This window comes from Diabrotica undecimpunctata, chromosome 5 (assembly GCF_040954645.1).
Source record: "Diabrotica undecimpunctata isolate CICGRU chromosome 5, icDiaUnde3, whole genome shotgun sequence".
Classification (NCBI taxonomy): Eukaryota; Metazoa; Arthropoda; class Insecta; order Coleoptera; family Chrysomelidae; genus Diabrotica; species Diabrotica undecimpunctata.
In genome coordinates, this window is record NC_092807.1 from 714,764 (window position 1) to 742,604 (window position 27,841).

General features: G+C 35.1%; 2 protein-coding genes across 6 annotated transcripts in view; one reads left to right on the forward strand and one right to left on the reverse strand.

Moving 5' to 3' along the window:
* The window catches only part of hyd (E3 ubiquitin-protein ligase hyd), a 39,948-nt gene extending 18,101 nt beyond the window's left edge, over positions 1 to 21,847 (reverse strand). For 2 of the 3 annotated variants that reach the window (XM_072531322.1, XM_072531321.1), the window contains exons 1-21: positions 21,658 to 21,846; positions 18,813 to 19,007; positions 18,368 to 18,519; positions 18,126 to 18,286; positions 17,670 to 17,878; positions 17,062 to 17,249; positions 15,852 to 16,302; positions 15,489 to 15,787; positions 15,316 to 15,432; positions 14,983 to 15,227; positions 14,657 to 14,926; positions 11,112 to 11,391; positions 9,794 to 9,910; positions 9,466 to 9,730; positions 9,177 to 9,376; positions 8,865 to 9,123; positions 8,684 to 8,811; positions 6,099 to 6,655; positions 5,770 to 5,941; positions 4,855 to 5,136; positions 2,032 to 2,167 (exon numbers count right to left, since the gene is read on the reverse strand). In XM_072531322.1, coding sequence (XP_072387423.1) covers positions 2,032 to 2,167; positions 4,855 to 5,136; positions 5,770 to 5,941; positions 6,099 to 6,655; positions 8,684 to 8,811; positions 8,865 to 9,123; positions 9,177 to 9,376; positions 9,466 to 9,730; positions 9,794 to 9,910; positions 11,112 to 11,391; positions 14,657 to 14,926; positions 14,983 to 15,227; positions 15,316 to 15,432; positions 15,489 to 15,787; positions 15,852 to 16,302; positions 17,062 to 17,249; positions 17,670 to 17,878; positions 18,126 to 18,286; positions 18,368 to 18,519; positions 18,813 to 19,007; positions 21,658 to 21,719 — 4,745 coding nt within the window. In that variant the 5' untranslated portion in view covers positions 21,720 to 21,846. Of the gene's footprint in view, positions 1 to 2,031; positions 2,168 to 4,854; positions 5,137 to 5,769; positions 5,942 to 6,098; positions 6,656 to 6,746; positions 6,789 to 8,683; positions 8,812 to 8,864; positions 9,124 to 9,176; positions 9,377 to 9,465; positions 9,731 to 9,793; positions 9,911 to 11,111; positions 11,392 to 14,656; positions 14,927 to 14,982; positions 15,228 to 15,315; positions 15,433 to 15,488; positions 15,788 to 15,851; positions 16,303 to 17,061; positions 17,250 to 17,669; positions 17,879 to 18,125; positions 18,287 to 18,367; positions 18,520 to 18,812; positions 19,008 to 21,657 lie in introns of all 3 variants that reach the window. The other variant, XM_072531320.1, reaches the window with a different exon arrangement.
* A 444-nt stretch (positions 21,848 to 22,291) lies between these two features.
* LOC140440965 (FERM, ARHGEF and pleckstrin domain-containing protein 1-like) overlaps positions 22,292 to 27,841 on the forward strand; it is a 115,639-nt gene continuing 110,089 nt past the window's right edge. For all 3 annotated transcript variants that reach the window (XM_072531324.1, XM_072531325.1, XM_072531326.1), the window contains exon 1: positions 22,292 to 22,449. The gene's annotated coding sequence lies outside the window, so the exon portion shown is untranslated. The remainder of the gene's footprint in view (positions 22,450 to 27,841) is intronic.

A 27,841-nucleotide genomic window follows, 5' to 3' on the forward strand; every position in this document is an offset into this window, starting at 1 on the left:
TCATCCATGATCAAATTGAAGAGCATTGGGCCCTTGTCTTATTCCGCCGCCTATTTCTATCAGTTCTGTAAGTTGTCCATCTATTTTGACTTCCATTTTGTTGTTTTGGTAGATGTTTTCGATAGTTTTTATATTAAGGGGAACTTCTCTATTATACAGAAGATGGATTACATCTTTGAGTCTTTCTCTGTCAAACGCTTTCTTTAGGTCAATCAGACACAGACATGATGGTCTATTATACTCTAGTGATGTCTCAGTAATTTGCTTTATAACGAATATTGCATCTGTACACGTTCTTCCACTACGAAGCCCTGTTGTTCATCTGCTAAACTTATCCTCTGATTTATTAGCACTTGTAAAATTTTAGTAGTAAGTTTTAGCGTAGTATTTAACAAGTTTATACCTCTGTAGTTTGCTGGCTGTTTTTTATCTCCTTTTTTAAATAGTGAATTAATTCGCTCGTCCTTCATTCTTCCGGTATTTTATTTTGTTTTATAATTTTAATAATTAATGTTGTTAATTGTTCTGTCATTGCTGCCCCACAATGGTTTAGTAATTCGTTTGGTATCCCGCCTTTACACAAAAAAAGATACTGAGATGATTGATGTGAACAGAGAAACTAAATGTAGGCGTCAGATAAAGACAATTGTTAGGGTTGAAGCTTTTTTAATACTAGAAAATAAATTAAACCGTAGGTAAACAAGGCAAGAACGTAAGCAATACTTCCAACAGCTTATAGAAGGTGGAAAAAAACAACCAAAAAGAAAAAAACAGTTATTGACTGGTTTGTCGGAAACCTACAACACAACAATTCCTACTTCTCAGTATTAATAGCTCAAGTATCCTACCATTGCAGACTTCTTTCTTTAAAAAAAGAAGAATTATTCTAAATAGTGGAAGTGTATACTAAACCCATCAAATTTTGGGTAGTATATATTTAATAAATATATTTTAGTTGTTATAATTTAACATAACTATTTATTATCGGTAATTCGCAAAGTTCTATTTTATTTACTATTTAGTTTGTTTGCTATTAATATTGGCTATGAGTACGTGTGCTTGGTTGTATAGTAATTTCCAGCCACTTTTAATCTGTCAAAAAGTAACTAACTTCTCAAAAAAATAATTACTAAATTCACTAGACAGTTCGGACTGGGAATAGCGAACCGAGTTTATCACGATGAAATACTCCACCATTGGGCCAAAAATATGGGAATAGAACTTTTAACGATTACAGAAAAAAGTTGTTATGAGATAAAAGCCAGTTTTTGTTAGAAGGGCAGCGATTTTCTTTTAGTATAGTAAGTACCAACCAAAAACTTATGCTAGCTCATACTGATCAAAAATTTCAACATCACTTGAAGATGTTTTGGGGCTGGTTATTTTATCAAGGTATCGGATTCTTCTAGCTGATAGAACACATAATGAAACCGCAAAAATATAGAAAAACTCTAGAATATAGATTGAAAATTGAACTAAAAAAGTCATGATGAAATATTTCAAGGAAAAAAGCAGATGGTGAGTTGAAATGATAGAAAACTCATTTCCTGTTTGCTCGAACCCCTTATACCAACAATATTCCAAATAAACAACGGCTCCTTCATTGTTGGCCATTAGTTAGCTAGAAACAACAATTTGTAGCAGCAATAACCTCGTAATTAGGCAAATATTTCACTCAATCTGTGGTATAAAACAAATTGGGCACTAGTTCAAAACCAAATTATTGTAGCTACATATTGATAAAAAATGTTTATCTGTATTCGCGAAATAACTGTGTTAAACACGGTATTTATCACACAACTCTCGTAACTGTAAAACAAAGTACACTGTCGTCCGATTTCCGTTGTTGCCAAGTTTCCAATCTGGCATCAAAAACTGGGTTCAGTCAAAAAATGATAACGAAAAAACTTATTGACAAATGTGTAAAAAAAGTATTAAAATGTGACATTTATTTTGTTGATGCAAGCAATATTAATGAACTATATTAGATAAAGGATATAAAACGACAAAGAATAAGTAACTAATGTTTACCTGCGCCTTTCTAACTGTTCGTCTGTTAGCGTGTAATCCTCAGTATCTTGTTCGTCGGTTTCACCAGCCTCGCTTTCCTCTTCTTCTTGCTGCGAAGATTCGCCACTTTCATCTTCGGGGAATAACAGCATACCACCTAAATAAGCGTTCAGAAATTAAGACAAAACAAACTGTACAATAAATAATATAGATCCATACTCGTAACGCATGCAAAACTGATCACTAGGGATTTTTCAAATCGAAAGCGAATGTCGTTAATTATTATCGTTAATAGACTCACTTTCAATGTATTATGTATACTTGATACAGAACTTTAAGTTTTAAATTAGATATACAAACTATAAATGGCAACACTGCGCGCCGTCGACTTTCCACGAACCTCCGTTGCTCCGTCGTCAATGATTTGTCATTCTAGTGGTTGTTTAAGTAATAACAGCGTTAAGTTAAGCTCGCAGAAAAGGTTTAAATAATAAAATGATTTTATGGTGGTAATTCTGAACAACAATGTGTATATTTATTTTCTATGTTTTTTGAGGGGGGACCAATTCCTTGCGTACAGTCAGTTCATAATATTGTTAAAAATTTTGAGAGTTGTTACTGCCTCAAAAATTGCAGAACATATCACGATCAAGAAGTGTCACCAGAAAAAGTTGAGGAAAGAATACCGGGATACACAAATTTGTGCAACAATCGAAGTAGATTCAACACGTTCAAGTAGAAACGTTGCTAGAGAGTTAGATGTTAGCAATGTTACTGTAACGAAGTATGGAAAAATCTTCTTTCCAATACGAGATATTGGGCGCGGTAAAACCAGCACAGAAGTGTTGTTTACCGAACTAAACGTCCTCAAAAAGTTAACGTCTGGACTGGCATTTTAGGAGACCACATAATAGGTCCATTTTTATTGAGTAGGCAACTTGAATAGTAGAGTATACCTCGATTTGTTACAGAATCATGTTCTACCCGCTATTCTCAATCTTCCTGATATAAATCTGGAAAATCTTTACTTAAACAAAACTTTCCCGAATCGAGTGATCAATGGAACAGGCGATATTAAGTGGCCTGCGCGATCTCCAGATCTTACACATATGGACTTCTTTTTTGGGGACGTTTAAAAAGCATCATCTACGATCATCCTGAGGCGAGAGCCCAAAATTTGGATGAATTAAGAAACCGTCTCCAATTCTGTTACAACAGAAACTCTTTCATCTGTCCGCATAAGTTTTTGTGACAGATTGGGATACTGTTCAGCCGTAGAAGGTCAAATATTTGAATCATTTCTGTAGGGCACACAGAATTATTTTTTATTTTATTGGGAATTATTTTTTATTTTCAATAAGAGTATATTTTTTGTTTTATCTTTTTAAAGAAACGTGTTTTTATTTTTAATTCAACCACAAAAAATTTTCATATTATTAAAAACCGATACAAATGCGCCGCCTTATAATGGTCAGTATATTTTTTATCGAGTTTATGTTATAAGAAATAAACCGGATATACGTAAGCAAAACAAAAATCGACATACGTAGATGTATATCCCTTGCCTTGTTGTGTTACTAAATGGTTTTCGTTTTTTCGTTTTCTGTCTAGGAGTCTAAGGCTAAGGTGTCGGAGGTGATAGGAGAATTACAATTACCTGGTACGAGGCAATGTTGCCGATTTTACCGCTTTATGTAGTTTGCAATATCTAATCCAAAACTTTATGTACTGTATATTGTAAATAAAGTTTTGTGTGCTACCGACAATCTAAGGACTCCTAGACCACCTGGCCTGGATTCAACTGTATAAAGAATCAAAAAGAGCACTGGAGCCAGAATAAAAGAAAAACCACAGAATTTAACGAACTTAATCGAGTAATACGGAAAGGGGTAAATGATGACATTAAAAAATCATCAGGAAGATCGTATAGAAAAAATCGTAGAAAAAATTAAGTCATTAAGCATTATAAAACGGAAATTAGAAAAGAAGAACGACGAAGAATCGAAAACAACTGAAAAAATTGTAAAAATCAAATAAACTCTATCGACATTTTCCACGTCGGTCTTTACAGTTCCACAGACGAAAATTAAAGGTTCACAACAAAAAAAAATGTAAAACCAGACAATCTACTACTAGTAATTGAAATGTTCTACTCCATGGAGAAGATCAGAAAAACTCAGAGAGCTATGGAACGACAGATGCTCGGTATCTCACTCAAAGACTATAAAACCAATGAAGACATTCGTAATAGAACAAAAGTAAAAGATACTGTCGAATAGACAGCTGAACTGAAATGGAAATGGACTGGACATAACGAACGTCTTAAGGATGGCCGATGGAATAAAGAAATCGGGAATTGGCGGCCATATGAAGCCAAAAGACCACGAGGAAGACCGCAAATGCGCTGGAGCGACGATATTAAAAGAACTGCAGGATCAATGTGGAAACGTCTCTGAGAGGCCTATATTCGGCAATCCGAATAGAGAAAAGGGATTTAAAAAAATTAACATGTGCGAGCCAGATTCGTACAGACAGCGGCCGGATAAATCACCTGCAATTTCATCGTGACTAATATAAAATCGAACAAGGGCACTCACTGCACTCGAACATTCTAGAACGTCTTATGTTACACTGTAAACCGGATTAGGTTGTAGTTTACCTGAATTATCCTGATTTAGTACTTAGCTATATAAAGACCGTTATTCTTGTGGGGAGTTTGGTTTTAAGATGCTTAAAGAAGAAGGGAAATTTAATTCTCGTTACAATTGATTATAGATTTATATTATACATTTTATAGTATATAGTGTTTATTAATAAAAAATCTACTATTTTTGTAATTCTTACCAGTATCTGAGCCGGCGGTGGCTCCGGTTTGAACAGATCGCTGCGCCGAAGCGGCATCTTGGTTGCTGTGGTTATCATCGCTGTCTGATTCAGTCTCGGCTAATAGATCGAGCTCGGGATCGCTCTCTTCGCCTTGCAGGCGATTTTCCTGCTGGTCGGCAGCCGCCTCCTGTGATTCGTTTTCGTTTAGCGAAGATTGCCGAACGGCAATCGGTAGTTCTCGGTCGGCCGGCGTGTCGTCGTGTTCCGATGCGTTATCTTCGTCGTTATCGATAGCCATACCTGCACGATAAACAAAATACATCAAATTTGAATACTTTTTATCTATGGTTGTATATATTTCGGTGTAACATCGAAATGTTGACGAAAAACTCAAGAAAACATTACAAGAACCAAATAAGCAAACGTCTTTAAAAAATGGTAGTCCTAGACTGTCTCAGTGGTTGCCGGAAGTATAAGTTTGTGTTCGGTGTAAGTCTACTTATTTGACTTGTGACTAGCTATCCCGCCGAAAATAAAGCAAGAAAGCATGTCAGTTCTGCATACAAAAATATAAGGTAGTCTATTTTTGGTAGGAATAATTTGGCGCTCTATAAAAAACGATTAAAAAAAAACTAAAAACCGTTAAAAATCAGTCGATAATAGCTTTAATAGCAGTAGTTGTAGGTTATTGTTTGACAAGAAAACGCCTCTGCTGCTGTATCAAACTTTCGGGATTTGAAGCAGCTGGTTACTTATAGAGGCGTGAATTGGTTTTTGATAAGCTCTCCCATCGAAAATAAAGGAAGAAAGTATACCACTTCTGCATACAACAATATACTGTTGTAATCTTTTTAGTTTGCATAATTTTCCTTTTGGAAAAAAAATTATTTTGAAGGGTTAAAAAAACTGTATCTATATATCATCTGTACTTACTTTCTCCGTCATTGATATCATTCAACAGGTCATTTCTGCTAGCTACGGCCCTTCTGACGGCTTCCGCTAAGAAGGGGAAGTTATCTGAAGACTGAGAATTACTGATGGATCTGGAGCCGCTGTTTGCCGCCGATGGAGCCAAAGGATCCACTAGGAACAATTCTTCGGAACACTACAAAGCAGGAAAATAAGTATTTGGTGGTAAAAAAACTGAAAATTGCTCGTATTTACAGTACAAATTCTCAAATGAACATGCAGCAAAGTAAAAAACCAAAAAACTAAGTTGCTTTTTGAAAATTTGGACTGTGTTACGATGTGCATCGCCTTACATTTAATATATCGTTGGGTGAAGTGGCCAAAGGAAACGGAGCTGTAGGTCTGGCGACTCCCAGCCTCACCGGAGCGATCAAGGAATCGGCAGTTTCGCACAATTCTTCAATGGACAACTTCGACAAAGAACTAAAAACTCTTTTGCATTTGTTCGGTAAGTTTTGTCCGATACGCAGCCGTTTGTTGGTGCTAGGAGCCATTTCAATGCTGAATATGACGAAAATCCTAACGACGGATCTCACGAATCTTCTAGCCACCAAGTGCGCAGTTTCTTTCAACTTGGGATCGGGATTCTTCATTTCTTTGATGATGGTTTCTAGAAGCACGTCTAAAACCATTTGGCACTTCACGAAGAAGCAGTGAGTGAATTTGTCTAACAGCGTAGTTCCGGTTTGGCCCGTGACGTACGGTTGATCCTCGTACTGCCCCTCTTTGTTTTCATTAGCTCCAGACATTATCATGCTCTTAACGGCTTTCCAGTCTCCCAAGAGGCACTCCAGAGCTCTGCGGCTGAAACGCGGGGGTTCCAGGTCGTGCTCGGGCATGTCAGATTCAACTGAAAAGTAAACATGATATCACTGGATAGTTTTAAACATATTGATGTATATAGATAAACGATGATCGCAAGTCTTAAAATATATATTTACCCAAAGACTCCACAGAGGCACTATAACTCCAGAAGACTCCAGCTGCAACAAATTTTAGAAAGAGTTATGAAATCGAAGTCAGTGAGTAATCCATACAATCTGAATGCGACACCAGTATATGAATCAATCTACAAGAATAAGGGAGTTAACAACCACTCACGTAAGAATCTGAAGAAGTCACCTAAAATAACGGTAAAATATTGGAAGATGAATCGAGGTTAATCATGATGAAATTCAAGATAAACTCTCGTAATATCGATAGTCGAGCTATTTATATAGTCTGGACACTAAGCTTAAAATGGTATGGAAAGGCTTATGACACTGAATCTACGATAGCCAAAGTCAAACTAGTTACGTCCCAGCTCATACTGAAAGACAAGTCAACAAGGTGATGGATAAGCCAGTAGAACAGGTACAAAAATTCGCCATTCATGTGACTGTGAACTCATTTTGGAATCAACGCAATAGATATTTTGTGAACAACAGATATTCCTCGATAAGTTGTTTCTTCATGGTGATACATTGTTTTCTTGTCTTATAGACCGTGATCTGGAATTATTTCTCTCCAATCCTGCTGTGAAAATGCCGCCGCAATCGAAGACAAGACGTAGGAATAAACAATTTCAGATCTAGGTATACGAGCCCCTTCCCATATCAGTTGGCGCACCTATGGAATTTGCAGTTTAAATCGATTAAGATGGTCAAAAGAGCATAAAGATTGGACTCAGTCGCAATGGGATTCAATACAATGTAATGATGAGTCCAGATTTAAAGCGTGTGTTGGAGACAGTAGGAGTCGCGTCATTCGCAGGAAAAATGAAGCTTTCCATCCCGACTGTCTGAAGAGAAAAGTCAAATTTCCTGCATCTGTCATGATCTGGGGCAGCATGTCGTCTAAAGGTGCAGGAAAGTTACATTTTATTGATGGGATTGTAAACATACGACAAATATTTGAATATTTTAAAAGAGTCTCTTTTACCGAATTTAACATAAGCGGAAGACTTTGTCTTCCAACAGGACTTCGCAGGTTGTTATACCTCAAAAAAGAGTTTAAAATGGATTGAAGACCATGGCATACCACTTCTCGAATGGGTTTGTAACAGTCCCGAATTGTCCCCGATAGAGACTTTGTGGCGCGAAATGAAAAAAGCTTTGAGAAAACATCCTGCCAGGTCCGTCAACGAATTGAAGGAAAAATTGCAAGAAATATGGGATTCGTTTACATTAGAATTTTTGCCAGAACTTGGTAAAAACTATGCCTCGAAGAATTGTGGATGTCATTAAAAATAAGGGGATGTAACTCAGTGGTAAACTTTCACATTTTTTTTTTGTTAGTATTACACATTTTATACGTTTTTTTTTTTTTAATTTATTATTATTCTGTTTAATCAATGGTTTCATTACGTTTAAACTTATAAAATTTACGCTGCGCTTTAATTTCATTCTCTAAAATTTAATTTTCTTATCGATCTAACGTTGGGCCAACTGATATGGGAAGGGGCTCATACAAGATCGGAAAACAATGTATCAGTAGAAAACATGGACCTGAAATAGCCTATATTTCTTGATAAGTTGTTTCTTCATAGTGATACATTATTTTTCCGTCTTACAGACCATGATCTGAAACCTGTATTTCACAATGCTATTAACAGGTACTAGATGAGTGTCACGAGCGTGGTCTCACATAGAAACATCGTGAAATAATTCCAGGTCACGGTCTGTAACACCGGAAAACAATATATGATAACAGAACAGCGATCATGAAAGCCGATATTCCTTGAGTCATATCTTCCTACAGCGGATCTGTATTTAGTGCAGTATTTGCAATGTAAAGTGAACGATTCGTCGATTTGGAAACAGCTGTCGTGTATAAATAATAAATAAACTCAAAATAATAGTATTCATTTTTTTTTTAAATAATTTATAAAAGCACTTACTGTCTGATGATGGCGTTTTGTTTCTAGAATTGGATGATGCAGTTCTCGATCGCGAATTCCTAAACTGCCTCTGCTCCTGGTTTTGTCTTCCCACCGTTTGCACCAAAAACAGAAGAATACTCTCACCCCTGCGAAAGAATAAAATAAATACACGCCACAATCACATCATAAATCGTCATACCTCGAATTGGGCAAGCACACCAAGTTCGTCTCTTTAACGAGTCTCGTCAGCAGCTCGTATCTCACCGTCTGGTTGCCCATTATCAAAGCTTTGCACTTACACTTCTCCCAGCAATCACAATAAGCCGTAGGGGAAGTTCTCTTCAGCTTACAATCGTGTCCTTTGTGGCAAACTCTGGCGCATTCGGTACAGCAGCAAAGTGTGCCCGTCAGACCGCAAGTTCTGCATTCAAAAATGTCCTGGTTGATGTGTTCGGCACCTAAAAGTATCGTTGATAACATATGCCACACAAAAGTGATAGTAGAAACTGACCTGTCCATGTGAAACTGCAAGTGTCGTTGCAACAGAGCACATGAAGGGGAGACTGATCGGGATTGGAGCCTTTGGGAAATATCATTTCTTCGCGTTCTTGAGCCGTGCCCAATTTAATGATCTTTTCGAATAGTTCTAAAGCTGCTGGATAACTTCTGGACGATACGGCCAGCATGAAAGGTGTCTGTCCCTGGGCATCCCTAAATATATCACAAGATTACATGTTTGTAATACTCACAAGAGCTACAAAATCTTATCTATCAGACATCATTAAATCGATGATACTTACTTGGCGCATAGCATTTCGATTAAATGTGGTTCCATAACGGAAGAATCGTAGAGAAGAGCGTGCAGAATCTGCATGGCATTCGATCTTCTCTCGACGGGATCTATGACCATATTGTTCGAAGGTGGATTGGGATTGTTAGTTCCTTTGTTAGCGGCGCTGCTACCCAAACTCATTATACTATCCTCGTCTCCCGAAGTCACATCGAACGACTCTGGAGGCCAAGTAGGCCCAGGAATCTGTTCTTCTTGGACAAAAGTTGGTTGTTCTGAAATTTCGCGTTTGTCTTTAGTAAAATCGGACGTGCGAACACACATTTAAATATTATTACCTGTTTCGGGGTCTTTATTAGAGGTAGGAGTACACATATTGACGACAGCGTGGAAAATGTTTCTGTTGCCGTCACATCTTTCGCTCAAAAACGATTTGGTTGTGATGTTATGTGATTCTAGAAGACATGTACAGATAAATTGTGGTCAGTTTGTTACACATGGTCCCGCAAATCTTTGCACATGCGCCATTATTGCATACGATTAAATCAAAAGCCATTATATCGACGTAAAAATGAGACAATGGTACGCACAAAAATTAATTTAAATAATAGAGGCTAGGTTGTCATTTAACAACTGCGCGAGCATTGTTCCGCACCTACAAAAGACTGGGCTGCACTGGCCCTCGAATATACATACTAAATTCTATAACGTAGTCTTAAAATCTCAATTGCGTAAGAGAAAAAAATTTATGAAAACCAAAAATACATTTATCTGAGCGGATAAAAATATTTTAAACCGATTTCCTGATAGGTTAACGTCCATTCATCCATGTAGAGCTGGTTCCTAAAAAAACTGATACGACTCCCGAAGCGTAGTTTGCAGAAAATTAAGCAGTGTATTTTGAAGGAAGACCAAAAATATCTACCGCTCATGAAGATCGTACGCTGTTGGAGAGATTAGAAAAGAATCCTTTTGAAGATGCGAAAACTGCAAGAATTATGTCACAGTTTCCGGGAAGAAAGAAAACAACTTGGCGCAGAATTAAAGCATCGCGTCTTAGGTACCGAACTGCAGCGAAACACAAGCTCTTACACCACAACAGAAGCAATCAAGACATATTTGCTTTAAACCATCAGCTACAAAATCAAGATTTTTGGGACAAGGTAATATTTACAGATCGAATTTTGTCGGTCGAAGGACCCTTAAGAAAAGTTCGATGAAGGTGTACAGATTGTTATAAACATCTCCGTCAAACAGAAACACAAGATGCAGCAAAACGAGTGACTACTAAATGTTCTGTGTGACATATTTTTATGTGTCAACAACTCTAAATCGACTTAATCGGCTCTAGCATAACAAGGTTACAAAAATTTGACATTTGATTGTATTTCTCGCGAATTTCACTATACATAGTTATAATGAACAGAAACGCTATCATTTCTATATTGTCAAAACTAGAAATTTCCAGTACCAATCACCGTCATTTATCACATTGCTGTACTTGTTTGATATATTCTATTGTGGACGAATAAGCAAGTTAATTTCACAGTTTTAGTTTAATTTCAACAAATAATTCGTATATAATGTCATATATGTGCAAAGAACGAACCGCCGAACCTTATTGAAAATTATCTATTAAAGTAAAAAATAACTTACTGAAATCGCTGTCAAGTTGCGCCAAAACTTGTCTCACGCCGTCCAAATCGCACCTCAAGATTTTGGGCATCAACAACTGTTGCTCTAGTGCAAAGACGACGATGGCTACCTGGTTCTTCAGATTGTTACCGGTGCCGGAAAGAGCCAAAGTCCCGGTGGTTAGACATTTGACAGGGGGCAAGTCCAAAAACTGCGGGTCTCTGATGGCGTCCGCGCAATCTTTTGCCAGCGGATAGATCGTGTTGTTGCCGTCGCGCAAAATGAGAATTGATTCTGCGCTCTGGAATTGTTTTATTGTAAGATGTCGTATACGAGATGTGGCAATTAAATAACCGGACTGTTATTACGAAATAATTTATTGTTACGTTGTTCTGTGAGTTCAATTACATGGCTTCTAAGAATTCGCACTGATGCGTAGACTCGTTAATAATAATTCCGGCTTATATAATGAGAACGAATTCTGTTGAAACAGCTTGGCTGAGAAACGTCGAACCATCGGAAAGATCCGAAATTCTCAAAGATCATCTTTTTATCGGACTTCAGCGTCGGAGAGGCTCTGAAATTTCTCTAACGTATAGGGCCGCAATCAGGGATATGTGACTTACAACATTCTTGACCTCTACAATGCCCCATAGGAATTTTCTTCAGCTATAGAAGTCAACTTTTACAAAACTGCTTCCACACTATTAAATATTGATCCCTTAAGCTCCTTTTATTCTGGAATGATAAGTTTTGGTACCAATTTTCATGCAAAATCCGAGTGAAACATTTTGTATTTATCAATTTACCAATTTTCTGGATATTCTTGATGTTAGCTTTAAACATTTCTTCTTCTTAGGGTGCATGTCCGTTCCGAACGTTGGCTATGATGACTTTGTTGGTTGCTATACGGAATAGCTGTGTTGAGGTCTTTCTATACCATGCTCTCGGGTTAGCAAGCCAGGATATTCTTCTTCGTCCTGGGGCCCTTTTTCCTTCAATTTTACCTTGCAAAATGCATTGGAGTAGTTCATATCTGCCTTGATTCAGGAAGGACAGAAGCACGCAAGACCACATATTCACAATAAGACAAATAAGTGAGAAAGTAATCAATAAAAATAGAGAAATACATATATGCTTTATTGATCTGGAAAAGGCGTTTGACAGAACACAAAGAAAGGACGTATGGAGGACATTAAAGGAAAGAGGAGTTGACAGGATAACAATTGATGTAATAAAGGATATGTACAATAATAATACAAATACGGTGAGAACCAACAACGAGGAATCCGAAGAATTTACTACAAGTCAAGGCGTCAAACAGGGATGCGTGTTGAGCCCACTGCTGTTCTCAGTGGTACTGGATGAAGCAATAAAAAAAGCCAAGAGAAGAATGAGAAAACTAACATTAGGATACTGGCAAATGAAACAGACTCAACTATCAGAGCTTCTATTTGCAGACGACATGGTTTTGATAGCAGAAAACAGAGAAGACCTACAGAACAACCTTGAAATCCTAGAAGAACTGTCAAACATAAATATGAAAATAAATACAGAGAAAACAAAAACAATGATAATTTCAAATAAGAGAAAGACACACGCAATACAATTAAACGGAAAACAACTAGAACAAGTGGAACATTTTAAATACCTAGGAGCAATAATTGAATCAAACGGTAAACAAGACATGGAAATAAATGAGAGAATGGGACGAACAGGAAGCTTATTTAACACTATGAAAACAACATTTTTGGGGAAAAAAGAAATACCGGAGAAGGTAAAAACGGCAGTCGTTAAATCAGTAGTTAGACCTATAATCATCTATAATAGCGAGTCATGGACATTGACTGGGAGACAAAAATCTCGAGTCAATGCTATGGAAATGAGGTTCCCGAGGAAAATAGCAAACAGAAAGAGGACAGACAAAATACGAAACGAAACAATCAGACAAAACCTAAAACTAGAACCAATAAACGAAAAAATAGTAGAGGGGCAACTAAGATGGTTTGGGCACGTGTGTAGAATGTCGAATGAAAGATTAACAAAACGAGTGTTTGAAACGAGAATGCAAGGGAAAAACAAACGAGGAAAACCAAGAGTTAGGTGGGTAGACGAAATCAGAAAAGAAGTTGAGAAGAAAGGATTGACATGGGAAAGTGCACGAAATCTAACACAAGACCGGATAGCATGGAGACAACAGTGCAAATCTTAACCCCACCAGCCTTACACCTAACGGTAGAAAGGCTTAGGACTAAGTAAAGTAAAGTAAGTAAGTACTGCAGCTTACGACCCTTCAGGATGTTGACCAAATCCGCGGTTGTGTTTATTCTCCGTAGTACTTCTTCATTGGCGACTTTGTCTGACCATCAGGAACCTTCGGTATAACCATAGCTCAAAAGCCTAAACTTTTGATAGAGTTTCCGCCTTCAATGTCCACGTTTCTACTCCGTAGACTTATTTTTGTTTCTAGGGTGAGGTCATGACTCTTTAACACAGAACTTATAGTCAAGAATGCACTCTTTGCCTTTTCGATGCGACATTTAATCTCTTGGGTATTGTCTACTTTACTCGTATTTTTCCTGCCTTATAAATTTCATTAAATATTTCAGTTATTATTTTTATTTATTCTGCATCTAATAGCTTCAGCGGTTCTGAAGGAATTTCATCAAGTCCCGGTGCCTTTCCATCCTTCATTTGTCTGACAACTGCCGTTATTTCTTCTGGTAGGATTTCGGGACCTGAATTTTCTTCAATGGTGGGTTCTTGCATTGTTCTGAGGTCTTCCCATACTTTCTTTTTATCTTCTTTGGTTAGGGCAAGATTACCTTCATCATCTGTTATTTTTCCGCTGTTGCATTTTTGGAACTTTCCAGCTATTTCCTTCACCTTTCGATGGACTTTTAAGTTATCATATCGACTCTGATACTCCTCTATTTCTTGACATCGTTCTATTTTTTGTTTCTCGTTGGCTTCTCTTATCTTTCTTCTGACGATGGTATGTATTCTCTTATAATCTTGGAGATTTTCTTTGTTTTTTTTTTCTCTGATATATAAGTTCAAGTATTTCATCGCTCATCCACGATTTCCGTTTCTCTGTATCTTTCTTCAGGTGTTGTTCTTTTATTTCTCACTAACATTTAACCCTCCCAAAAACTTATGTGCGCGATAAAAATCGACTGCCGTATACGTCTTTTAATAGATCAGGAACTTCTGCAGATGTTTTCTCAGTTTTACAACAAGCTTGAATTTTTTCGACGAGATTATAGCGTAAGGATTTAAACGGACGATCGCTGTAGCGAGACTGAGCGATGCACAATCCTGACCAATCGAGCTCAAAGTGGGGAAAGCATCAATGGGTACATATATGTTCAAATCATCCTCGCTGTTTGCCGGTAAAAGCACCAGTCGGGTTAGTTAATTGCGATACCTCAGATAAACCGTACAGTCAACTCATATAAAAAAAATTGTAACACTAGGCAGAAAAAAGAACACTAAAAGAACAAGAGTGAGGTAAAAAACCTAAAACGAAAAGCTTCAAAACAGAGAAAACGATAAAAGTTACTTACTTCTCCAGCGCAAGTGAGATTGATGTAGGAAGGATAAAGTCCCATGAAAGCGGCAGTTTCGCTAGGAAATTGGTTATCTTGTTCCACGCGTCCGCTGCTGATGTTGTAAATGACGTAGCTCAGTTTAGGGCCGTTCCTTACGATGGCGTGTATACCCTGACCGTCGACGGCGACTGTTAAAATCTGGCCACCGTTTTCTGGGATCTGTATGCGTCTCGGAGTTCTCTGGAAACAATCGGGAACTCTGGAGTTTGACGACGATTTGATCACCTAAAAGCACACAATTATAGACAGCACTGAAGGCCAGAAGTCGAATGAATCATTACTTGTAAGTCGTCCTTTCTCATCAATCGGCAATCTTGAAGGATTTCGTCGACGTCTTTGGAATCTCTCGTGTGCGCAGATGGGAATCTGACTGCTGCATAGGCACCGTCCACTTTTAATACTCTACCGGTGGGGACACTTCTGACATCTTCAACGAAAACCACGTCACGAAGCAGCCACTCTTCTTCGTCTTTCTTTTGATCGTTGCCTAATTCCGAATTGGCCACTACTGTTCTCTTTTGGCGTTCTAAATTGAAACGAATTTATGTACTGCGCACTTTTAAAAGGTTTAAAAACTATCGAATACTTTTATAAACATATTGTCCACTACTTACTGTGGCTGTTGACACTTCCAGTGTCACTACAAGTGCTCGAGGCAGGTGATGGAGGAGGGGGCATATCCAATCTATCAGTATTTTCTTTATTTGTTGTCGTCTTGCTGCCCAAATTTGCTAAAAATATATAAACTAGAACGTGTACAATCACACATTAGTCACAGAATACCTACCTAATGAACTAGCTGTCGGAATGTCGCTTCTCTTCTCCGTGGTAGTGGTGGCAACATTCATGATTTTGAAAGTGCAAGAGTCGCTTAAAGCCCAAGCGGCATTTTGTAGCTGACCGACTTTCGGAATGCCACTAGCGACGCAAAAGCCGATAGCACCAGGTTGGTACATCGGACAATTTTTCATGCAGACCTGAGACCCGGTGACTATTTCCGATTGGTTGTTGGAAGGTCGTTGTTTTCTGCATTTTGTGCGGTACTTTTCCCAGAGGCGTTTTCTTTGAGTGAACGGCAATACACCCCTAATTAAATTAGCAAATCGTGAAATGACAAGTAAAGTTAAATATAGGAATATATTTTACTTACCACCAGTATAAACTTCCACTATCCAATCTGGCGACTGTGTACAAAGGACAAGTGTGCAGGGCAATGATTTTATCTGTCTGGAATTCGGTGTACGCTTGTGCGGCATGCTCCAATTTACTAGAAGCGGGTGCTAAGAGCTCATCGAGCCACGTGGCCACTTTCCCCGATTCCGTCGCGACCGAACATCGCATGGAACAGGCCGACAACTGAGTGACTTTCTCTCCGGCAAGGCCCAGCGCCACAGTTTTCGGATGGTGAATATTGGGATTTTCTGGATGTTTGTACGTCTCGTGTTCGTTCCATTTCCATTGATAAAGTTGACCGTTTGACGACAGGCCGATCAGTTCGCTGTAGAGCGTTGCGATTTGGATAAATTTGGGCGCGGGTTCCGGCCAGAACTCCACGTCGTCCGAGATCCATAGAGGACAAGCGTTGTCCTTTTTCTTGTGATCTAAACCGTGTAAAAATAAAATAATTTCGAAGGATCAAAAACCTGATGGTTTACAAAGTGTGTCAATTAAATAACTGGACTAATAATGCAAAATATTGATTATGTTGGATTAGTGTAAGAAGTTAACTCAAAATCATCCATCATTTTGTCTTCCCTACTTCCACAGTGTCAAATCTTGTCCCCTTACACTTTCTATTTAGAATTTTAAAAAAATCACAAGGGGTCAAATCGGGTGAATACAATGGATGAACCAATTATTTTCGATCCCTTTAGCTCTGGAGTGAGAAATTTGGGCACCAATTGTGTGCAAACTTTCTGCACATTTCTGCACAAATCTCACGCAAGCTTTCTTTGTTCATTTCTGAGATTTCAACAAGAGCTCGTGACACTCAGAGGCAGACTTTTCTGGGTCAATTTACTGATTGTTTAGATGTTGTCGTCTCTTTCTGTATGTAGTTAGTTTTTGTTTGTCATTCAAATCTGCAGCAGCTTGCTCGCTATTTGTCTGGCTATTTAATTGGCACAGCTGACATACATTGAAGACCAATGTTATAAAAATCAATATAACATACAGAAGTTGGGGATGAATCGAAATATTAATGAATATGTATATAAATACTTGATAGAAAGATAGATAAGTAAAATTCCATATGAGTATTGGATATTTTGACATGAAAATGATTTAGAGTTTACAGTAATACATTGTATTATACATTGTAGCATTATTGAATAAGAAAATAGATAAAACATTTCACTTACCTGCATCCTTATCGAAGGCGTTATCCCTCAAGGCACATTCCAACCATCTCCTGGGCCCAAAATACTGTCTGTCACGCCATCTTGAAAAATTCTCTCTGTCTCTGTCCGAACTGTTGCTGACATTGTTGGGAGGAGCGTCTCTATCGGGTAGTCGGCTTCTACTACTGCTACCGCGGCTGTTAATGAAGCTTCGTTTGAGCAAAGTCAAACATTTTCAAACAAAAAGTTAGTGAAAGAAGCCAAACAAGAAAAAAAAAACGGTTGGGTAAAGTAAAAGTAAAGTTAAAGAGAAGCCAACCCAAATGAGATAAAAAAAAAGAACCTGAAGAATCATATCAACACAAAAAAAGTTATACATTCTTTTAAATCTGTTTTCAAATGAATGTTAAGACTATTTTTCAACAACGATAAACTATAGGTATATGCTGTATATAAAGGAACAAATACTGTAATTATTAACCATTTTAAAAACAGACTATAAAGAAACGTATAAATAGGTCAACAATTATTACTAATTAACTAGAAAACATACGAGGGACATCCAAAAATTAAAGGAAATTTTAGTAAAAATATATCTTTATTTCAGGTTCTCTTATATTTTGACTTACTTTCTCATACCGGCATAACCAAACATATCTTCAGAAAACATAGCATCTGCATCAATAATAACTGAATGGTCTGGATGAAAGCCTCCATCCAGAAGAGAAATAAGGTCCTCTGGAACATAGGAATCTGCAGCATCATCTCCTTCTTCACCTTCCTCATCGTCTCTGGAAAGAAGGTTGTTCACTGCCAAATTTACATCTAAATTGGTTCTCTGGAAGCGAAAAATATCAATTATTCCAAACAATTTCTAATAAAATGTCAAAATTTCACATTAAACATAATAAGCTGAGTAAGTTATAGTAAGTTATGCCCCTGTTTACATTACATACATACATACATGTTTATTTTGCAGAGTTTTTGTCATTTTTCATTAACTTATGTAAATTTTCACAGCTTCTTATATTCATTTTATAAAATCTTGCACAAAATACTAAAACACATTTAAAAAATCTACAAACCTGTAACTCTCTAATTATTAAAGTTCGACTTTTGCCTTGAAGAACCACTTGTGCTTGTGATATTAGTTCTTCTGGAACATAAGGAGCTGGAACTGTCACCACAGGCCGGCCAGTGCTAGATGAACTGGATCCAATTATAACTGGGGCTCCTCTGCTACCTGCTAAGAAAAAAAAAATCATTTCCATCAGAAATTAGCATGATACTTTGCGATAGAATTGATAAATACAAGGATATGTCTTACCACTATTGCTGCCTCCTCTAATGGCTGTATTAGATCTCATTATTCTGGCTCTAGTTCTGATACCTCTTCCTCCAGTGGGTTTGTTTCCACCGCCTCCGCCTGCACCACTTCCCCCTCCTGTGCCACTACTGCCAAAATTGCGAGTACATCCCCTATAAATATTTAAAATCAAAATGATCCTATTTCTTTTGCACCTAATTAAACTTTGTATCAACAAAAGAAGAAGATAAAAGACAAAAAACTTTTAATCCTTAAAGAAAATAATTACTAAAAAGAGTGAATATTTTGAAAAATCTGAGAACACTGAATTATGGTGTTAATAAAGATATTACAATTGACAAAATTATTTTTTCTTTCAACAAACAAGTCTTAAATATCAGAAACCAGTTCCTTAAAAAAACAGATTTGTAATAAAATAATCAGTAGTTAGAATCATATTACTTACTTTTTCTCATTTTTGCTCAAATCTAGCCTATCTGATAGGACATTGTATGATACTCTACATATTCTACCATCATCTAATAATAAAGCTATATATGTTGGTGCTAGGCATATGCGTTTTACACCGGTGCGTAAATTTGAAAGTCCAGGATGGATGTTCTGTCCCAATCTGTTAATTCTATCTGCTACCTCTTTCAATCTGTAAAAGAACAAGTTTAGTATACACATAAACTTTATCTAAATGAAAAATATTAACTAAGTACATATCTGAATGCTATAGAAAGAATTAGAATGAAGTGAAAACAATACTGAGTGACAAGTTATCACTAAAACATCAATAAGCCCCAGTAAAAAACTATAATACTCTATAGTATATTAAGCTAGCTCATTTGCTATATTTCATGTTTTGTTTCAAACATTTTTATTATTTATTTGTCAAAGAGCAATTGCCCAGTTTAAATACAATATTACAAAATTTTTAAAATGTGACAAAAACCAGGTTACAATTTAAAATTGATTAAGCTAAATGACACTGCTAGTAGCATCAAAGAATCACAGGTAAGATATTAATTGCACTTTAAAAATATTTTGCTTTTCAATGCAATCCAAACTATCTATATACTGATTTGCAAACCTAGCTGATCTAGATAGATAAGAATTATAGTTTGTTCTATGGTGGGTAATTTGGAAAGGTTTGATAAGCCCAGTTTGCCAAAAAGGGATACAGGAGTATATTTTCTAACTCTATAATTATTAATCATGGATGCCACATATGTTGCCTATTTCCAGCTATATTATATACTCTAAATACTGTAAATGAGATAAAAAGTAGGATATATACAAACTGTGTCATAATTTTAGACATAAAACATACACAAAGTATGTGGAATGGACTAAAATACAAGTCTATTTGAAAAAATAAGATAATACCAATTTACCAATAATATCTAGCAACCACTGGAAAACTTGATAATTATGACATGTATATTTGTTATGCCGGAAATACAGTCATTATTGCTGAAAGTGAGAAAGACCTGCAGACACTACTAAACACAATTTGTGATACTGGGGAACAGTTTGGTTTAACAATAAACAAAGAAACCAAAAATCATTGTTATCAATAAGAAGTGCCAAAGTTTGGACTGTTACTGTTGACTTAATGACAAAGCTGGAAACTTTTGGATGTGGAATTTTAGAAGAATTTTGAAAATACCATGGACCGATCATATTAACAACGAAATTGTTTTGCACAGAATGGGAAGAGACAGTGAACTTTTGACCACCATTTGAAGGAGAAAAACTGCATATTTGGGGCACATACTTAGAAATGAGAAGTACCAGTTGTGGCAGCTGATTGTTGCACAGACTCTTTAAAGAAAAGCACCAGATAGAGACGAATTTGCAATGGTTATAGCTAACCTTCATTAGTGGAGTCTGCACTAGAAGAAGATATAAGCTCTGAAGACTGTGGAGGGGATAAAATGGAAAAACTCTACAATAAAATATAAACCTGTTACCTTTAGGTATAAAATTATTTAACTATTAAAATTTAAAGTTTCAATTTTATATCCACGAAACATTAGCATTTAAAATGAAAAGTAAAATGGGCTAAAACTAAAAGACAAATTGGTAAAAAAGTTTTTTTTTTGTTGGCTAATACAAAATAAATAGCAAAATATTTTTCAATGACACAGCACAATCTTATCTGTAAACAAATATACTTGATGTACAGGGAAATTTTTAAGGTATTTATTAATATTGATTTTGTTATAATTTTCATTCTTACAGCAAAACTATACTTTATACTGTATACTTTAATAGTTAATATCATAAATGCTTTTAAAGGGGGATTATATTGATTTTTTAATTACACATCTTGCTATAACCATATTTTTGTGTATTCATTTTCTCTTTACTATTATTTTCCAGATCAATATTGAAATTTTCCTCTATTCCATCTGTTTGTAAATATTTCTTTAAATATAAGAATTTAATGGGTGCCACAGAATCAACAGATAATAGAAATGATGAAATATATGCTGTAACAGACCATAAATAATAATCCTGTACATTTTATAAATTCAATTTTTGATATTATTTGTAATATTTGAGAAAATGACATCATTCAAATATTTCAGTTGTAAATTATGAAATAATCTTTTATTTCAAGAACTTATACTTACATAAATTTATAGATAAACTAATTTTCTAATGAATTTTCACTAAATCTTACTTTGATTAAAAATCTATCAATTTTAAAAATTAATTTGAAAAATATAACAATTTGAATAATAGAAACTAACAAATTATGGGTTATGTATGTACACACGGCTCACGTGTGATATTAAATAAATGAGACAAATCCCAAAAAACTAGATTTTTGTCCCTACTACAGTTAATTGACAATAGGTTTCAATATTCCACTTATCAGTCAAATGAAAAACAATTACTCCAATATAATCCACCGAACTCAACCCCAGTTTGCAAATGAATCATTTTACGTCTCAAATTACTTAAAATTGTTCTACTATACAGGAAAATTGTCTAATATCGTTTATAAATGCAACATATTGACCTATCATAGTAATAGAAGGTTATTATTATCGGGTCATCCGTAGCAAAATGCACTTCCCCTGCAAAAGGACGTGCCTGAACATGAATCTACTAGATTTTTTGAGGACAGGAAAAACCTCTCGAGAATTTATGCCAACCAACGAGAAAGTGAAAATCAGGGAGTGGTTCTCCCGTCGACTGTCACAGTCTCCATTATACAGATATAATAAAACCTTCCATCTCGAAAATGGTGGAAAATTCATTGAACTCAGCACTTGGCATTTTCTGAACATTACCTGTCATTAAATTGCTCCTCACTGCCGGGCAAAGGGTGCACCACATATTGTAAAGAAGTCATTTTCAACGTTTTCACTGTACACAACTACAAATATTCTGATGCTACAACAGAATCAAACACATTTTCGACGAACGTTTCACAAGGAACCACTCGCCATCATGTTTAATGTCTGACGGATCTGAAGTTCGCCAACTGTTTGCTGTCAATGTCAGCAACGTGAAATTAGCTGATACAGGAACGGTTTTTGTGTTTTCCCAATAAAATTTTATTTAATATAATTTATAAAAAAAAATAAATACTTTACTAATTAAGTAACATTTCCTGGAGAGTATTTACTATCTAAGGCACTCATTGAGACTATTTTCACGTAAGTTTAAAGATTTGTGTTGTTACAATGTTACAAAGTCTATATTAAATTGATACTGTAGGTTTATCCGGTCCTGCCTGTGCTTTGTTCCACGTTAAGCTATTTGTAGTGAACGATTCAACTAGAAAATTCCATTAGTTAAAATAAGACAGCAATAGCCCCTGTATTGCTCCCGTTTTAAATGAATCTATCTCTGTTTAACTTTTGGCAACGCAATATATTTTTGTCTGACATAAAATCTATTCAGCTGTTTTTATTCTTATTGCACGAAACAAGATTGCCAACCGAAACGGAGCGAGCCAGCAGTCCAAAACTTGATGCGGTAAAAGAATGACTGTAAAAGTTGGGTGTGTGTACGTTAAATAATAAACAAAAACTTCAGTGCTAGTTTTCGGGATATTTTTATGGATCCATAATATGAATGTGAGTACAAATCCTTATATTTCATTGAAAATATCGAAAATTTGTTGTTGGAATCCTGAAAAACAGGGATCAATGACCATTGGGATTGGGTGGGCTGTCGGCACATATATTTCTCGGAAGGCTAGGACATATGTAACATCTTTCGTTTCTGTTCTTTGAACGCGTTTGAACGGTAGTAGGTCAAGAGGTTTGTCTTTTATTGATGTAATTAATGTAGTGGGTTTGCTTTTTGGTTTGATTCATTACAGGTTGTCTTAATTATTGTTAAGGCCAATTCTGGATGCTTTTTAATCAAAACCCACGCAAGATTTCATTAAAAAGAAGCTAAATAATTAACCGTGTTTCTTCTTAAATGTTATTAGTTTGAGAGGGAGCGTAGGTGTTTTCGGGATAGCACTATCTTGGAAATTTATCGTGTATGGTTTATTAAATAATTTGCTTTTATTGATATTTATGAGAATTCGAGGTTTAGAGAGTAAATTTAATGATCAACTAGGATGTTTGAAGTGTGACAGTGCAGTAGGTGAATAGTGTGCAAGTGAAATTAATGGGAATATCTACCTACTTCTCCAGTTACTGTCTATATGAGTCGCCAAGAAAGAATTATGTATTTCGTTTGATTGCAACAAGATCCGATTCAATGCAAATAAAGATAATTATGCAAATGTCTGGTTTTTGACCTTCTATTTTGTGATAATTTGATTGGATTACATAAAGGGGAATCAAGTTTGATCATATGAAACAAGTTTGAGTGTTAATGTACATGTATCATTTTATTTCTCTTTGTTTTTCATTGTTAATGAAATTATCAATATTTTCCCTATTGTCTTTAAACACTGAATACTATAGAGTCAATTTATAGATTATCCTGTAGTTTCCATGTCTATATTTATTTTAGAATGAAAGAATTTTGTACAATTAAACTAGTAATAAAATCAAGAAAGATCTTTTAGTGGTTACTTACAAGAAGATAAAACCTTCCATAAAAATTCTGAATAAAATAAAACTGTAAAAATAGGTATCAATACCAACTTCAGAACTTATAACACAGCCTTGAATTCTTTCTGTTTATACCTGTGTTTCTATATAGTGTGCTAAACATAAAATAATCAATACAAGTATATTATTAAACAAATTGAAACACTTTGGTCTAATTTTAAAGTGCTGCCATAATCTTATCAAATGATAGATTACTGATTCCATAATTTTAGAAAGTAAATAAGAATAACCTATGTCAGTAAAGTTAGCATATTAGCCCTGTCTGGTTAAAAAAAAGGTCGAACATTTTTTCGCAGATATCTGAAGCTTTTAAGACATAGGTGGGGGTTACTAGATAAGGAATAGATGAAAAAGTACTCGTATTTTTACCTTGCGTTTTTTTTTAAACAATTTATGGTCACAATTTGATTTTTTGTCTATCAGTTTTTTCTCTTATATTTTACATAAACAATATTTATATCTTTTTTCTATATCAAGAATATCTTTATTTTCCCGTTTTTTAAATTAAAATTATTAAATAATTTATGGAGATATTTGCAAAAAAGCATTTTTTTGCACTAATTTATAAATTTTATTAATTTTTATATTAACAAAATAAAATGTTATTAATACATTTGAACATCGAGGAATTACCGTGTTTTAAATTTGTGCGACATTTCCCCCTGATCGGTCAGTTTAAAAGTGATTTAATTTATTTATCCCAGAGGCTAAATATTTAAACTATTGAACTTGCTCTAGCAAATTTCATAGGATTCTTCAAGACTTAAACTATCTCAGAAGTTAAATGCATATTGCGTTTTCATCGAAATTATTCACAAAATAAACGTTTGAAAAAGTGGTATGTTTTTTACTCATAAACAATTGTAATAACTTCTATATTTTTCAAGCTACAGACTTGTACGTACAACCATTGGATAGCTGGTAAAAAAACTCACATTTAAAAAAAAACCTATGACCAATAGGAACGAAGTTAGGGACTATTTTTAAAAAAATCATATCTCCATTGTTTATAAACATTAAGAAGTAAAATTTGCACAAATTTTGAATGAAAATCTAAACTTTATATTAAAACTTATAGCTATAAAATTCATCCAATTTTTCAAAACTTACAGCCCTTCGAAACGAAGGTACTTTAGAAAGATCGACATATGAAAGTGGAGGGGATAACTGTTTCAGCGTCGTTTTTTTTTTTTTCGAGATCGGAACTTCAAATTGAAACACGTAGGAAAAATTTACATTATCTCGGCTTCCATTGCAGCTAGAAACCTCTTTTTTTTAATCTAGGGTAGCTCGTCGAAATATGGATAACTACATAGTTTTCACTGGCCGGGAAATATGGGAAACCTCGGAAAAATTGAGTACAGTTCATCCCAAACCCTTCTTTCAGTGCGTCATAGTTGATCGAATTCTCTCTAACGCATTAAGCTAGAAGTGACAGAAAAAAACGTAAGTCTGTGATTATTATACATAGAACTTAGAAAATTATGTATCGTTCACGGGTATTTGCATATTAAAGCGAATTCTACTTACGGATATATAATTGGTTGGAGTTTAGAATGCGCTAAATAGATATCCAATCAATGATGCACATAAATATAATTTGACGCAGATGGTCTCAATAGTGACAGTACTATGATAATGTCAACTGATAAAATGATAATTGTCATTCCAGGTTAGTATTTTCAGACATTTTACAGTGAAAATTTAATTCTGTATTTATTGTCATAAAAATATTTTAAATATGCCGAGATATACCGAGAAAGAACAAAGCCTAATATTAAAATTATTAAATTATTTTCAATTAGAAGATATTCATATGTATTAAAACGGTTCTTTTTAGAACCACATTTTATTAAAATATAAGATATAATTGATGCCAGCCACATATCCCCTGTAATTATTGATTTTAATGAATTAGGTTCTGAATCGGATTGTGGATTGTTTGAAATATAATATTCATTTTTGTTATTCATAAAAAAAGAAGGTAAACTTACATTCGGTATCTTATTTTTTAACTAAACTCCATTAACACTATTTCATATGCATACCGAAACTGGTAGATTAACTCAAAAATCGACTGCTTCACTATTTAAACTATTTACATAAACTTACATTCGGTATCTTGTTTTTTAACTAAACTCCATTAACACTATTTCATCTGCATACCGAAACTGGTAGATTAACTCAAAAATCAACTGCTTTACTATTTAAACTGTCCATTGTTTTTTTACCTAAACATCATGGCACTCTTTCATTTGCACACCCAATCTAGTAGAATAACTCACTATTTAAACTATTTTCACGATTTTATGATAAATCTTCACAAAATTAAACTAATGGCTGCCACATAAACTTTCCGAAAATTACTTATCCGAATATGACTGATTTCAATTGATGCTATTTTATCACAGGAATGTTTGCTTTGATGCCTTGCAATTGCCAGTAAATTTTTTTATCTCGCAGTCAACTCTTAAAAGATTCTATAGGAGGAAGCATTATTTTAAATAAACAAACATTCCAATTCCATAGTGTTTATAATAAATAATAATAAATCCATAAATAAATCTTAGCTAATTAAGCACTTTCTTTGGAATGTATAGAATAGCAATTATGACAAAATGCCGTTCCAATATAATGCGCAATAAAAATTTTTATACAGGACGGGACCTCTAATATGTAAAGTAAAAAAAAATTTGAATTCTTGAAGTTTTTACTTCACATTTTAAAAAAATAATCTTTTCACATTTAGCCGATTACAATCCTACAACTGTCAGATTTAACTAAAATGTCATGCAATAATTCTCGACATTCTTAAAATCCTATATGACGTCAAAATTAGTGACGCACTGAAAGAAGGGTTTGGGACAGATTGTACATTTGAAATTCACCTTAAAAACTTACTTTTTTTAAATTTGGCTGGAATAGTCTGTCGCAGTATTAATAATGATGACATAATTTTCACCACATAATTTAAATCAAAATTAACCAAATTGATCCAGTCGTTCTCGAGTTATTATAAAAAGATATATTATATAAAATTATAATAAGTGTATAATATGTATGTATACGAGACCAGCCCCTTCCCATATCAGTTGGCCCAACGTTAGATTGATAAGAAAATTAAATTCTAGAGAACGAAAATAGAAGTTTTTTCTTCCTTATTACTTATAGAAAATATTTTATAACGTAATGAAAACTATTTATTAAACAGAATAATAATAAATTAAAAAAAAAAACGCATAGAATAGGTAATATTAAGAAAAAAAAATGTGAAAGTTTACCACTGAGTTACATCCCCTTTATTGTTAACATTCACATGCAGCGTTCACACTGGTGAACTGTATGCTATTTACCAAGCCTTCAAACTCTGTACAACACCGAATCAACATATTACCATCTGTACAGACTCCCTTGCCTCTATCCAGTCCATCAATAATCTATTTACTAATCATCCTCTTGTAGAAAAAATCCATGACACTTACCAAAATCTTATCATCCACGACATCCATATCACTATCATATGGATTCCCTCCCACATCGGGATTATGGGTAACGACAACGCCGATCGCTTTGCCAAAGAAGCTGCTGTATCCAATTGTACACCACGTAATATACAAATTGCCAGTGACCTAAAAACTAGTATAAAGAAACTCGTACGAAATTACTGTCAGAATCATTGGAAACAATCCACTACATTTTTACACCAAATAGATCAGACGATTGAGCGGTTCGTTATCCCTGGTATAACTAGAAATGAGATGGTTGTTGCTAGAAGATTGCGTATGGGTCACACCAGATTTACACATGGTCACCTAATGAATTCTACACCTAAGCCAATCTGTCACTATTGCCAATCTCCACTAAGCGTTCTACACATCCTTGTGGACTGCCCTCATTACAATAAACGACGCCAAGAACTGGGCATGAAGGGCGACATCACAGATATATTATCGAACCAGAGTCAAGTCATCACAGCTATCCAGTTCCTGAAGCTAGAAAACTTACTAAATAATATATAACTATAGTATATTATAATATGTAATTGTACCTTATATATAATTGTATCCACGGTGCCTCGTGCTAATGGCCGAAGCTGTCACAAGCACGTTAAAAATTAATAAAAATGCCATATTAATTAATATGGGATTTTATAAAAACATGCAGAGTATAATTTGTTTATGGTAATCGACTTAATGGGTGGGTTAACTGATATGGAAAGGTGCTCGTCAGGTTGATGTTCTGGAAATTTTAAATACAAGTGACGTCACTTTGTATAAATCGTGACGTGCATAATTTTTACTTTGAAAAGTAGTATATAAATTTTATTAACAAATTCCGGTAATAATAAAAGAGCAGTTTTTGCGGGACATGCGGGATATCCCGCAGAAAAATC